General features: G+C 36.8%; 1 protein-coding gene across 6 annotated transcripts in view; it reads left to right on the top strand.

Moving 5' to 3' along the window:
* Positions 1-12,930, top strand: part of GOLIM4 (golgi integral membrane protein 4) — a 67,489-nt gene that overhangs the window by 43,147 nt on the left and 11,412 nt on the right. For 3 of the 6 annotated variants that reach the window (XM_074327465.1, XM_074327464.1, XM_019735766.2), the window contains exons 2-7: positions 54-128; positions 1,309-1,358; positions 3,516-3,569; positions 4,823-4,973; positions 8,881-8,963; positions 9,743-9,826. In XM_074327465.1, coding sequence (XP_074183566.1) covers positions 54-128; positions 1,309-1,358; positions 3,516-3,569; positions 4,823-4,973; positions 8,881-8,963; positions 9,743-9,826 — 497 coding nt within the window. The remainder of the gene's footprint in view (positions 1-53; positions 129-1,308; positions 1,359-3,515; positions 3,570-4,822; positions 4,974-8,880; positions 8,964-9,742; positions 9,827-12,930) is intronic. The other 3 variants (XM_074327474.1, XM_074327471.1, XM_074327477.1) reach the window with 1 other exon arrangement.

Here is a 12,930-nt window from a genome sequence, read left to right as displayed (position 1 = left end):
TAGAATTTCTAATTCTTTGAAGACAAAATTTTAACTCTTTTTTTTTTTTCCAGTTGTGTATGAACACAGATCAAGATTAGAGAAATCCTTGCAAAAAGAAAGACTTGAACATAAGAAAGCAAAGGAAGGTAAATAAATAATGTAATTTGTGTTTTTTTTAAGACTCTTCTTTGAAGCATCGTGTATTTGCTTTACTACTTTTTTGCTAAGAAATTTCTCAAATTAACCACCCAAAGTCAGTTTTGTAGGCAGACAGAGAAAGATGTCAAGCAATATGCTATGTGTTGTGTAATAAGGTAACTCCTGCTTGAGACTGGATTTAGAATCTTTCATTCAGTTTGTGTTTCCATGAGGTAGTCGTATATTGGTTACACATAGTATTTCAGAAATAAACAGCTTTTCATCTAAATGTTATACATATATGTTAACTAATACCTGGAGTTTTTGTCCACAAATATCCACAAATACCTAGTGAAGGCTTTTATTGGACAGCCGATGGATTCAATTTGAAAAATTATCATTTAGCATAGGTATTAGGCAATGGTATGATTTTTATCAGAATTTTTGTATAAAGCTTAAGCTTTATACAGGGTGTAATTTAAAGTTATCTGCATTTATATTTTTATTTATTTATATTTTGTGATAAATCTTTATACTTAGGTGTTCTGTCTAATTAACTCAGTAGGTAAAAGGAAGAAGAATAGGGGAGAGCATTATGGGTTAGAACGTTTTACTGACACTTGGCTTAACTCTGAGAAGAATAGAAGTTTAACATCATTAAAATGCTTTGATAGGATTTGGCATTTCCTTGTCTTCAAATACACAGTGATTTTATAGAGCCATCTAGTGGACAATGAAGCTTTAAGAGCATTCAGGATGGTTTAAATAGCTTGAAGTCTCTTTTCAGGTCCTGAATGACTTTAGTGTGCCATCTAGTGGATAGTAATAAATCATCTCTGTCTTTAGTAAGTGCTTGATGTTTTTGTTTTTGTTTTTTTCTCCTTTAATTTCAAGGGAGTTAATCACAGAGTGCACATTTTAAATGCCCTTTTAATCGATTGGTTATAATGTGGATTTTGTTGATGCAAGATTTACACCTCTTAGATAAAGAGGAAAATTATATAATAGTTTTTTTTCAATTGTTTCTAAAATATTAGGAGGTAAAATCAAGTATACATAAGTCACCAAGTAGATTGAAACTTAGAACATTTTTTGTAAGTCTGAGTAAAGTGAACTTTATGCTTTCAGATGTTTAAAAAATTCACAATGAATTCCTACACTCTATTTTCTCCATTTTGTATTTTCTAGATTTTCTTGTTTATAAGTTAGAAGCACAAGAAACACTAAATAAAGGAAGGGTAAGTTTTCTTTTTCCTTATTTTTTTTTCCATGAAAGTTGGAGGAGAGGGGAATATCGTAAAATGTTTTACTCTGTTGATCATTAGGATTGAGGATTGTGGACTGAAGTACAAGGTGTGATCAAACAATGTGGTAAATGTTTAAATTTAAAAAAAAGACTACAGTAAAAGACACATTGCCACTAATCCCCCTCAAAATACTCCCCCTCGCGTCGAACACACTTACCTCATTGATCTTGCCACTTTCTGAAGCAGTTCTGGAAGTCCTTTTTCATGAGTATCTTTAGTTGTGCTATCGTGGCTGCCTCAATGTCCTGAATCATTTTGACTTTGGGGACGAGCCAGAAGTCGCAAGGTGCCAGACCCTGTGAATAAGGTGGGTGAGGATACACTGTAATGTTTTTTATTTGACAGAAATTACAGTACCAGAAGTGATGTATGACACGGAGCATTGTCATGATGGAGGATGATTTATAGTACACTTTAAAACACACCTTCTCTCAACTGTAGCTCACACCCGACTGCACTGAACAAGTTGCAACTTGTCACACACTGTTACTAAGGTTCGATGCACCACTTTCTGTACTGAAGATCCCTGCCTTTCTGTTGGATGGGTACTCAGCAGCAGCATTCACCATATTTTTTTATCACACCTCGTACATTTTTTTTTTTTGCTACCAAAATATTCCAAAACTAAGACTTTAAATTTTTTTCTTTTAAAACCTCCCTTTGCTTATCATAATATTGATGATAGCGATAAATTGTGAATAGCCTTAATGTTTTAACAGTAAAGAGTAGATTGTTTTTATTCATTTATTTGTCCATTTGTTTATAGTCTCTCTTTGTTATAGAATATAATAGATATTTTGGTTTGCCTTTGCACTTACTGCTACTTACACAGACATCACTGTGTAACATCTGACACGGTACCTAAATGGTCTAGAGTCATCATTCAAAAACACTTGTGGAATGAATGAATTAATAATGATTCTGGCTTTAAATAAAATTTAAGTTCAAATTAACTGGAGAAAAGCAAGTCTTTCTCTTACTCTAAAAATAACCACGTAAGCATTAATTGAATAAAACGGGCATTTTGGGGGTGATAAAACTGAGAAGAGTCAGTTCCTTGGATAGCTGGGAAGCTATTAGCTTTAAACTCTTACTTGCTTTTAAAAGTCTTAACCAACACTGTGTTGCACATTTTATAATGTAATTTTCTTATAAATCAAACTAGTAAAGCAATAAAATGAAGTGATAAAGCAAAAACGCAGTTCATTTTGGAATTTGAGAAAAATTGAAAAAGCAGTGATTGAGGGTGAATTTGTGCTGGCCCTGGGATAAGCAAGGGGGATGGCACGTAAGGACAACACAGTGTGGGGAGAGAAAACCTTCAGGGGTCATGTATACCGACTGGGTATGGCTGCCTAGGACTGCGGAAATGTGTGAGGCCCACGTGTGAAGTTGTTCCCCTGGGACACAGTGATCGTCTACTACTGCTGGTACACAGAAGAATTCAGCCATAGGCTCAGGCTCAAGCTTTAGTCTTGGCTCTGCTACCAAAGGAAATACTTGCCTTTGGCCTGTTCCTTTTCCATCTGTATTTTACTCCGTGAAATGGAATCTCACTGGGGTAAAGTAACATAAGTATAATAGAATTTGGTACCCACTGCAGCTCAGGGGAGGAAAGCCGCTTTTCTCTCCCCTCCCCTAAGCCATGCTAAGTTTCTGAGACCTGGTCCTTGTTGGTTTATTTAGCCCCATTTTCCCTTGGAGCAGTTGGGCACACTGTATTATTATGTATATGCAGTACTGTGTCCCAGGACAAGTTTCTTCATACATCTGGGCCTCAGTTGTTCCTCTAAGTATGAGAAGGAGTAAAGCATCTCCAAGGGCCCTGCCAAGCTCCTATTTTATGATTCCATGTTCTCTTTTTCATTACTAAAATCTAGCAAACTTCTGGGAATGTTAAAACTTTATTTCTGCTATTATATAAAGAGATGGCCTGAGAGACATCTTAGTTCTAGTGTAGAATTCATTTTAGCTTACACAAGTGAAATAAATGAAATTCTTCTGTGTAGTAAGAATTTTAAGCTGTATTTAGCAAAAGCGCCAGATTTGTTTTATCTTTGTGTTAACTATTTTGTTTTCAATTTTCAGCAAGATTCCAATAGTAGATACAGTGCATTGAATGTGCAGCATCAGATGTTGAAAGTAAGTAATTTAAAATTGTTCTTCATGAATGAATGAAAGGATTGACTAACTTAAGTGATTAAGGAAAGTTAGAGAACTTGATTTGTATTATAATGTGGTATGTTAAAGTTGTATTTGACTGAAAATGATTTGTAATTATAATGTCTCATCATATTTATCACCTGATTACAAAGAATATATTTAGTTTACACATTTACACATTTTCTTATAAATCAGGCTCTCTGGTCAACTTAATTTTTAATTTTGTTCTGGTCTGTATTCTTTAAGGCTTTTTGTCTGTTTATTTTCTCAGATGTTTTCTTTATCTTAGGCACATTGGAGGTGGTAAAACTATTAAAATGCTTCCTTTGTGTTTCTAATATTTAATGTGTCCTTTTATCTACCAGAGGGACACAGTTTACAATTAAAGATTCTCCTTCCTTGGTTCTTGGGTAAAATTCATTATTGTGTATCAGGAAAGACGAAAGAAAAAGAGAGAGAGATTCATTATTTCTGTCATGCTAGAGGAGAAGAGTGGTGTGCCATTATGCCATGGCCCCACCCCTCCAACACCCCAGCTTTTTGCTTGTCATTGCCTTTCCTCCTGTGTCAGTAGAGCAAGTACTTTTTATTGAAACTAGAACCTTTCCTATTAAGAAAGCAGTTCATGAATTAAATCAGAGCATCCCTTCACACAAAACATTTGGAGACTGTAGAATTTACCTAGATTGTGATTGCAGCATGATATAATCAGGAGTAAGATAAATAAGAATAACTCGATAAACAATTCATTACTTCCCCAAAGGGGAAGAGTCTTTTTGTTTTTTTAAACTGGGTTACCAGGAAGGCTGAAAATCAAAGAAGGAATATCAAAAATGTTAGGAAAACAACAGATTGAAAGAGGAAGTCTGAAATAGCCACAGAGGGATAATTTTTCCATTAGCTTTACCTTGTTTCCACAGTAATATGAGTGCCTGGGAATTTCCCCACATCCCTCCCTTTTCCATCTCACATGCTCACTTCGAACTTCTTGTTGTTCCCATTGATGTTAAAAATCAGAGAGAAAATTATTTTTGGCCATGATCCCAAGCTATTCATTTGAAATATAAGGGAAATGGAGGGGAACAGCACAAATTAAAAGCAACCTGAGGAAAATGAAACCTCCTTCCTCATTTGTTCTTATTTTCTTGCAAGAGAAAGGTTACGCTATAGAGAAATAGGCTCTGATATAATTTAGAGAATGTACGTCTTTGCTCAAGGTCTCATCTTTGCAGAGTCAGCATGAGGAGCTGAAGAAACAGCACAGCGACTTGGAAGAGGAACATCGCAAACAAGGAGAAGACTTCAGTAGGACGTTTAATGACCATAAGCAGAAATACCTGCAGCTGCAGCAAGAGAAAGAACAGGAACTTTCTAAGCTAAAAGGTATGTGGGACTCTAGTTAGCCAGTTTATATGGAAGTAAGTGTTCAGATGAATGTTTCAATAGAACAGTAGTTTTGGTTTTTGCATACTGGTTGATTTATATTTATCATGTTGTCCTTTACCAGACACTTATTTCTTTGTAACATTTCACATGTATCTTACCTCTTTGGTTTTATTTGGGAAGCAGAATAGAATATGCAGTGTTTCTCAGTGGGATGCCTCGGCCACCAACAAAGAACCATTGGGCAAGACGGTTCTTTGTGTGTGTGTTGATCTCTGATCTCAACCCACAAAATGCCATTAATGCTACCTAGTCATTGTAATGATCAAAAATTGCGATGGTGAAGCATTTCTAAAAATCTCCAAGGGGGGCAGAAAGATTTCGAAGTGATTGCTAACAGTAGCTTTGAAAAGCTCAGGTTCTAGAGTCAGACTGCCCTGATGACGCTTGGCCTCTTCAGTTACTAGTGAGCTGACCATGGGCAAGCAGTGTAGTTCCCACCAGCTTCACTGTCCTCGTCTGTCACAGCTGGGATATTCATCCTCATGTGGGATTGGTGTGAGGATTTAGTAATTTATATCAAGCACCTAGAACAGCTGCTGGTACGTGGCAGACCGTCACTGTGTATGAACTGCCATCAACATCAGCATCAGGTGTTTTCACCTGATGGAACAAAATGTATCACTTCTCAAAGTACATGTAAGTCCTGGAAAAGGGAAACAGCACATACTACACTCACTTATTCGGTGATTCACAAGTATTAAATGACATTAAATTTAAATAAACTGTATAAGTTTAAAGTGTGTAAAATGACTTCAAAATTTTGGCACATGGCTCTTGCAAAAACAATAGTGAGAGTTGAGTAAGGTCTGCAGTCTAGTTAATTGTTCTGTGCCCAACAACAATTTCCTGGTGTGAGTGTAATGTGCTACATTTATAAAATAAGATGTCATCATAGACGGAAGCTGGGTGATGGGTACTTACTTTGGATCACTCTTCTTTTTTATTTTTTTTTTTGCATCGTTTTGCCTATAAATATTTAAAAATAATAAGTTACAACAAAAACACTTATAGGAGTTAAGTAGCCACTGAGGCAATTTACAAAGGGTTAAGGTGATCTTGACTGAATTGGGCTGGCTGTCAGCAGGTGATACCCAGAGATGTAGACATGTAGGGGCTTTGGCTTGTTGGTGATGTGACATGTGGTGGGTGGTCATTAAGATAACAAAATAGGGAAAGGAAGAAAGACGAAACACCAGAAACCCTCACAAAGTATTAGGTTGGTGCCAAAGTAATTGCGGTTTAAAAGGTTGAAAATAATTGTAAAAACCGCAATTACTTTTGTATCAACCTAATAGTATAAAGAGAGAACCAGAGGACACCAGTGTCAGATAGTATTTGCCATGCCCTGGGAAGCTACACCTTTTAGTGGTGAGGGAAGAGACGTTTGGCTTATTGGATGCACTGTTTAGCATTTGCAAACCTGAGGTAAGCTGAGTAAATACATTAAACTATACTGATAAGTACATGCTTTAAGGAATGAGAAACAATTTCTTAGATGCCTGGCCTGTGCTTGGCATACTTTACATAATTAGCTCACTTAATTTTAGCAATATCACTGAAGGGCAGGTTTTCTTATATCTACCCTATATTTACTTTCTTTGAAACAAAATCCACATGTATTAAAATTTTAACAAATTATATGTAGAAGTAAGAAATAACCATGGAAAATAGGACACATGTATGTGAGTTCTATGTATTAATGTAATTCAAGCCCGTAACCCAGTCTGAACTTCCTGGCACCCAGGACAAAAGGGGAAATACAGTGAGTACAGTACTCTTGTCATCAGAAAGAGGGAATATACCAGTACCATGGGGGGCAGGGAGAGACTGAGACAACAGGAAAGTGATGGGGAAAACCAGCAGAGAGAACCCTGTATGTTGCCGGCTAATTTGGGGAAGAAATTTCTTGAAGAGACTTAACCAACAGAGTATGACAATGCCTTTAATGACACTTTTATTTATAAGTAATTTTCACGTCAACAGTTTTGTTTGCTTATGATCCTTGAGAAAGCGTGGGATAGTAAGTTAAAGCGTATGTGACAGATGCAGGTCAGTAGTGGCAAATGAAGGTGCATAGTCCAAGCAGGCTTCGGTACGTTCATGTGACTCCAGGAGAGAGTTTAGAATTCCTCAGGAGATGAGCTGATAGCATATAAGCTTAGATAATTGTTCTTTTTATTATCATCATCATAATAGCTGATACTCAATAAATGTTTACCGTATGCCAGAACCAGGCGAAACTCTTCATGCAGTTATCTTACTTAATTCTCATAATTCTCTGTAAGGCACGTGTTGTGTTTAGCTTAATTTAACAAATGAAGAAATTGAGGCCTACTAAAGTTAAATAACTTACTCAAGGTAATACAGCAATGGCCTGGGAGCCACTGCTATTGTTTATGGTCTGAAATAATTTTAAAAGCTAGCAAAGTTGGGGTGTGTGTGTGTGTGTGTGTGTGTCTGTGTGTGTGTGTGTGTGTGTGTGGACTAAAGCCCCATTCAGGCAATGACATACCTCCAGTCCTTTTGGATGACCAGTGATCCTGTTTTGACCTTGGAGAAAATCCTGTATCACACGTAAGTGGACAACCCAATCACTGGCCACATTTCCCTCCTTGCTCTTGATCTTTCCCCCTAACTCCGTCACAAGTTCAATGCCCAGGAGTCAGGCAAGGACACTAACACTAAAGGAGTGAAAGCGGACAGAAAATGTGATGAAGGATGGTGACTGGCACTTGCCTTCCGTGCTGACTACCACACTGGAGACTTTTGTCTCCACACTGGGTTTTGTGTGCAGGGGGCGGCTGTCACTTCTGGACAGTTTGCTCAGCACGCCTCCTATCCCACCATAATAATTAACAGCACCTCCTTTCATTCTCAAAACTATTCCCATTGGAAAATGAATTGTATGGTCCCCCTGCCACCACTCAACTTCCACTGAGTGTTGCACGTGAGAATTGGCCTAGTGATGCCAGATTTTGTTAGACCCAGATTCTTGATTTCTTTTAATGGTGACAGCTATTCAAGTGTGGAAGACACTATATAAGCCAATACTGCAGGAGAAAAAAAAAAAAAAGAAGAAAAAAGTTTGTGGCTGCCAGTTCATAACATCTAATGTCCAGATACAGGGAATGTAAGAAAATTACCAAGAAGGTAAAAAAGGTGGGTCTAGAATCTGTAAGTTGCTGAGGCTGTACCCTGAGGAGTAGGGCTTGAGGTGGTGGGGGAGATGTTGTTATAGGATGTTGCTATGATTGCTACAGTCTCACATTGTAGCCCTGGAAATAATCTTCCCTAGAGCAGAGAAATTGGATCAGTCGAGAATTCAGTGGTAGTAGAATGAAAGTATATTTAGACTTTTTCAATAGGTACGTGGGATTCTCTGTCTCTTTTTTTTTTTAAATTTTTTGAGTTGCCTTTATGATTGAAATATCTTTTAGGGACAGTGGAAATTATTCATGCTCTGAGAAATAGGGTTTGTGCTTTTTGATAACTTTGTTCTTAATTTGTGAAGCGACTCGCATCTTAGACCACTGCTGCCCATCACATTTTATTCCTAAGGGCTTGCTTATTAACAGAAATATTTCATTTTTAACTCCTGAGTAATTAAAAATTCTTCTGTAGCATGTAGCCTGTTTAAAAGTATTTAAACTACTGAAACAGACTGTATTGGGATGTCCAGATGAATCTATACCCAAACGGTTTAGTTTTCATTGACTTGTAATATTGCCAAAGTTCAAAACAAATCCTAAAACAAGTTATGTAAAACTTTAGATGTGAAAATATTAGAATCAAAAGCCTAAAAAATGTCAAGGCTTTATGTGTGATTTTTCTTTTTCTAAAATAGAAACTGTGTACAATTTGAGAGAAGAGAACAGACAACTAAGGAAAGCACACCAAGACATGCACACACAGCTTCAAGATGTCAAGGTAAAATAAAACCATGCATTTGACTGTTTAGAGTTTGCCTGGTTTACTTTGTGGAATGATTTTAAAAGTCATTCCCTAATTGGCCCGCTTTACGAATCCGAGTTGTGTTATTTTGGGCTTTGCATAAACTGGCGTGTGCCCAATACTTTTACCACTTCTGCATCGTAAACTAAAAGATGGTCTGAAAATCCAAATATGTTCATCAGTACTAAAATGATTCTTTTGCTAGACGGTTGCATTTTAATAAGCTTTTTTATTTAAAAAGCTTTATTGATAATGAGAAGATTTGTTCCTTTACTTTTTAAAAAAATAAATTTTATTGGGGAATATTGGGGAACAATGTATTTCTTCAGGGCCCAGCAGCTCCAAATAGTTGTCCTTTAGTCTAGTTGTGGAGGGCACAGCTCAGCTCCAAGTCCAGTTGTTTTTAATCTTTAGTTGCAGGGGGCGCAGCCCACCATCCCAAGCGGGAATTGAATCAGCAACCTTGTTGTTGAGGGCTCGCGCTCTAACCAACTGAGCCATCCGGCCATCCCCTGTTCCTTTGATTTTGATTTCTTTCTAAGTGCTTATGGTTATTTGTGAGCACTTTTTAGATTTTTGAAATCTACGTTAATCGTAGTCTTCTCTCTACAATGATTTTTAAACTTAACAAATGCTGCAACAACAACAAACAGATAAATAAACAAGCAACGTTTGGGTGGTCATACCACTGTCAGCCAAAAAAGAATTTGTCTTAGAATGTTAAAACTCAACATGTAAAATTCTTTTTTGTGTAGCAACAGCATAAGAATTTACTCTCCGAGCATGAACAACTTGTAGTGACTCTGGAAGACCACAAGAGTGCACTAGCTGCTGCACAGGTTAGAAGGGTAGCAGCCTCTGTGGATCGGTTCTCTTTTAAAGTCTCCTTAACGTTTCTGAATTCCTTTATGCATGTAGTCTCTTAAACGCCAGCCTTCCGTGGATTCCTTGGGACAGAGCTATCCTGATCTGAGGATCATGCATGCTTTCAAATTCAATGAAGAGAATATTAAATAAACCTTTGATTATTTTTTGCACTGGTTGTGCAGTGCCTAATGACTGTTTCTACCCTGCAGCAACCCATACATGCAGCATTCTAATACTTGTTTAAATCACAGAAATTATTCCATATATACATATATATATGTATATATGGAATATACACATATATATATGGTCTCTTGCCTCTATCTGACCTGTGTTGAGTCTTGCTTTAGGATTTATAGGATTTTGCAATGCTAACAACCTAAATGAATTGTCAGAGTTTTTCTTTCTTCCCTTCCTTGCTCCTAGCATTCTAGCTTATACACACTCCTTTTGGGACTAGATTTATGTGGTGTAGGTCAAATTACAGGAAAAAAAAGAAGAGATCTCATGTCAATAGACAAGGGAGAACAAGAGTCATTAAGTTCTGTTTGTTCAAAGCCTAGAACAGGACCTGCCACAAGGAAGGCCCTTAGCACCTTTTTACTGAATGAACAAATGAACACATATAAGTGTTGGAGAGCTTATTAAAGCAATACCATACTGATTATTTGGCAGCTTTCTAGAAAAATCAAAGTAATACAAATGGCTAGCTTAGTCACTATGTCTTCTTAATCATTAGGTCTTCACTTTTCTTCTCTTGGAAGAATTAAGAGGAAATGGCAAAGGAAAACCAACCATCTCTATTTATCAGGAGATGTTGTATTGATTTTTGTCCTTATAAAATTATTAGAAATGTATCATATGGTGGGCCCTGCCCATCTCAGAGCTGTAGCAACTGTGTTTGTGGTACCCGTTTTCACGGTAGTCATTGGTTAGCTATCTTCCTGTGAAACTGTAGCTACATGGTGATTTTTTTTACATGTGTATAAATTAAATTGACTTCAGAGGGAATTATTTCAGCCAAAATCTTCTTTATAACATTTTTGCCAGTATTATTATTTTATATGAAGCTGTTTTTCATACTGAAAATTGTAATAAACCAATTTAAATACTCTATGTGCTATAATGGCCATAAATGTTAAACTGAACAACAATTTGAAAATCCAGAAAAATTTAAGTAAAATAGTTCATTTAGTGACCACAACCAATTTCAGCACACTGGGAGTATTATTGACAGGGTTTTGGCATAGAAAAAAAAATTTTTTTAATAGTTATGCCAGAACGAGGCACAATACTTAATTAGAAGTTCACCTTTAATCCCCAGATTAAAATTTTCCCTAGATCTTAGAAAACAAATGCTGTTCAGACGTCTACGTTTCTTATGTAAATTATCTTTTGAGATTCTGTCTTGACAATTTGATTTTTAAATGTAGTTGAGGCAGAAAACAAGAACAGAATAGAATTTGCATGTTTACAATTGTCAGCGATTGTCATAAGAACTTTATGTACATAATTTTAATTAATATCCACAACCTACTGAGTTATATAGTATTGTGCCCCTTTTTAACTAAATGAAAGGAAATAAAGTAGTTGGCCCAAAATCACGACCAGAACCGAGCTTGAAGCTTATGTCTTCCTGACATTTAAGTCACGTTTAACTCTTAAGCTGGTGGTTTGGAGATTTCCTTCCGTCACAGTTCCCTGAGCCTTGCAAATCATAATTACTTGAGTGAAGGCCCAGGAACCTGCATTTTTAACATGATCCTTCCATGATTCTCAATGCACACTAGTATTTGAGGACCACAGCATGACTGCCTTCAAAAGTATGTATTTATGAGGAGGAGAAAGAAGAAAGGCTAGATTTAAGGTTTGCGTATTCCTCCATACTTACCTTAAAATATTAAAAGTATCACTATGTGGATGTGAGTTGTTTTTTTTCTTTGACCTCCAAAGTTGGTTTGCAGATGTTTTGATAGATTTCTGGGCTAAGGGCCACTGTTAACCATAGGGCACACCTTTGTACAAATTATTTACAAAGAAGCACTCCCATGAGATATATTTAGCGAGCAGCCTCCTTCACCTTTGTGTGAGTTATAAAAAGGCAAAAAAGGCGCTTCTTGGGGTGAAGAGCCCTGTGCAGGTGCTGGGCTCTGGCAATGGGCACTGGCTGGACTCCGGCCCCCATCACCCACTCTGCTGTGCACACTGAGCGGGGTGGCCCTGTCTGGCCAGATTGTTCAGAAAAAGGTTTCTGTGTTCTTTGTATGTTATTTATGTAAGTGTGTGTTGACACACACAGCATGCATTTCTGTTTGGGGATAACAGTGTTGGTGCATATGATGAGCCAAGTATAAAGAGTGGCTATTCATTTTTTTAGTTAAGGTGTTTGATTTTTTTTCCTGCCTTTCTAGGTCCTTGTATTAAAAATATTACACACACGCCCCTACCATGTATATACACAGAGACACCTACAAGAATATTTTCTTTTTTATACCTACATTGTAAAATTGAGGAATAAAACTCCTGCCACATTGTGTGCCTATGCTGTTGCTTTCCAAAAACTACAGAGCGCAGCATGGAGGCATTCTGGAGAGGAAGGGACCCTATTTGAGCACAAGTGGCCTGAGTGATTTTATATACATACATTCAGTTACGTGTTTTAAACCTATGGTTCCTTTCCACTGAAAAGTGTTACTTGGGCCATATTGGTGAAAGATACCTGCCCCTGTATTTGTGTAATTGTGTGAAGTTTTCATAGATTTTTAATGCTATAAAACTTATTGTATAGCTGTCTTTTAATAATGATAGGTATACTAGAAAGTTACTTATAAAAACATCCGACTTTTTTTAATGTAGCATGGGAAACTAACATCTGTCATAGATATTTTTTTCTCTGTTCCCTTTAACTCTGATTCTAATTTGCATGTGCTTAAAAATGGTTGAGCATGTCCAAGTAAGATTAGCTAATGCATGAAAACAATCTGCATATGTTTTTCTAACTTGTACACAGGTGAATTTGTCTAGTCTTCCAGTGAACCCTAATGCCCATCCCTGAATGATACCTTTTTATCTCTTC

The sequence above is a fragment of the Rhinolophus sinicus genome, linkage group LG01, assembly GCF_036562045.2.
Source record: "Rhinolophus sinicus isolate RSC01 linkage group LG01, ASM3656204v1, whole genome shotgun sequence".
Taxonomy (NCBI): domain Eukaryota; kingdom Metazoa; phylum Chordata; class Mammalia; order Chiroptera; family Rhinolophidae; genus Rhinolophus; species Rhinolophus sinicus.
The sequence above is the reverse complement of the archived record's forward strand: the minus strand, read 5'-3'. Positions and strand labels throughout refer to the sequence as shown.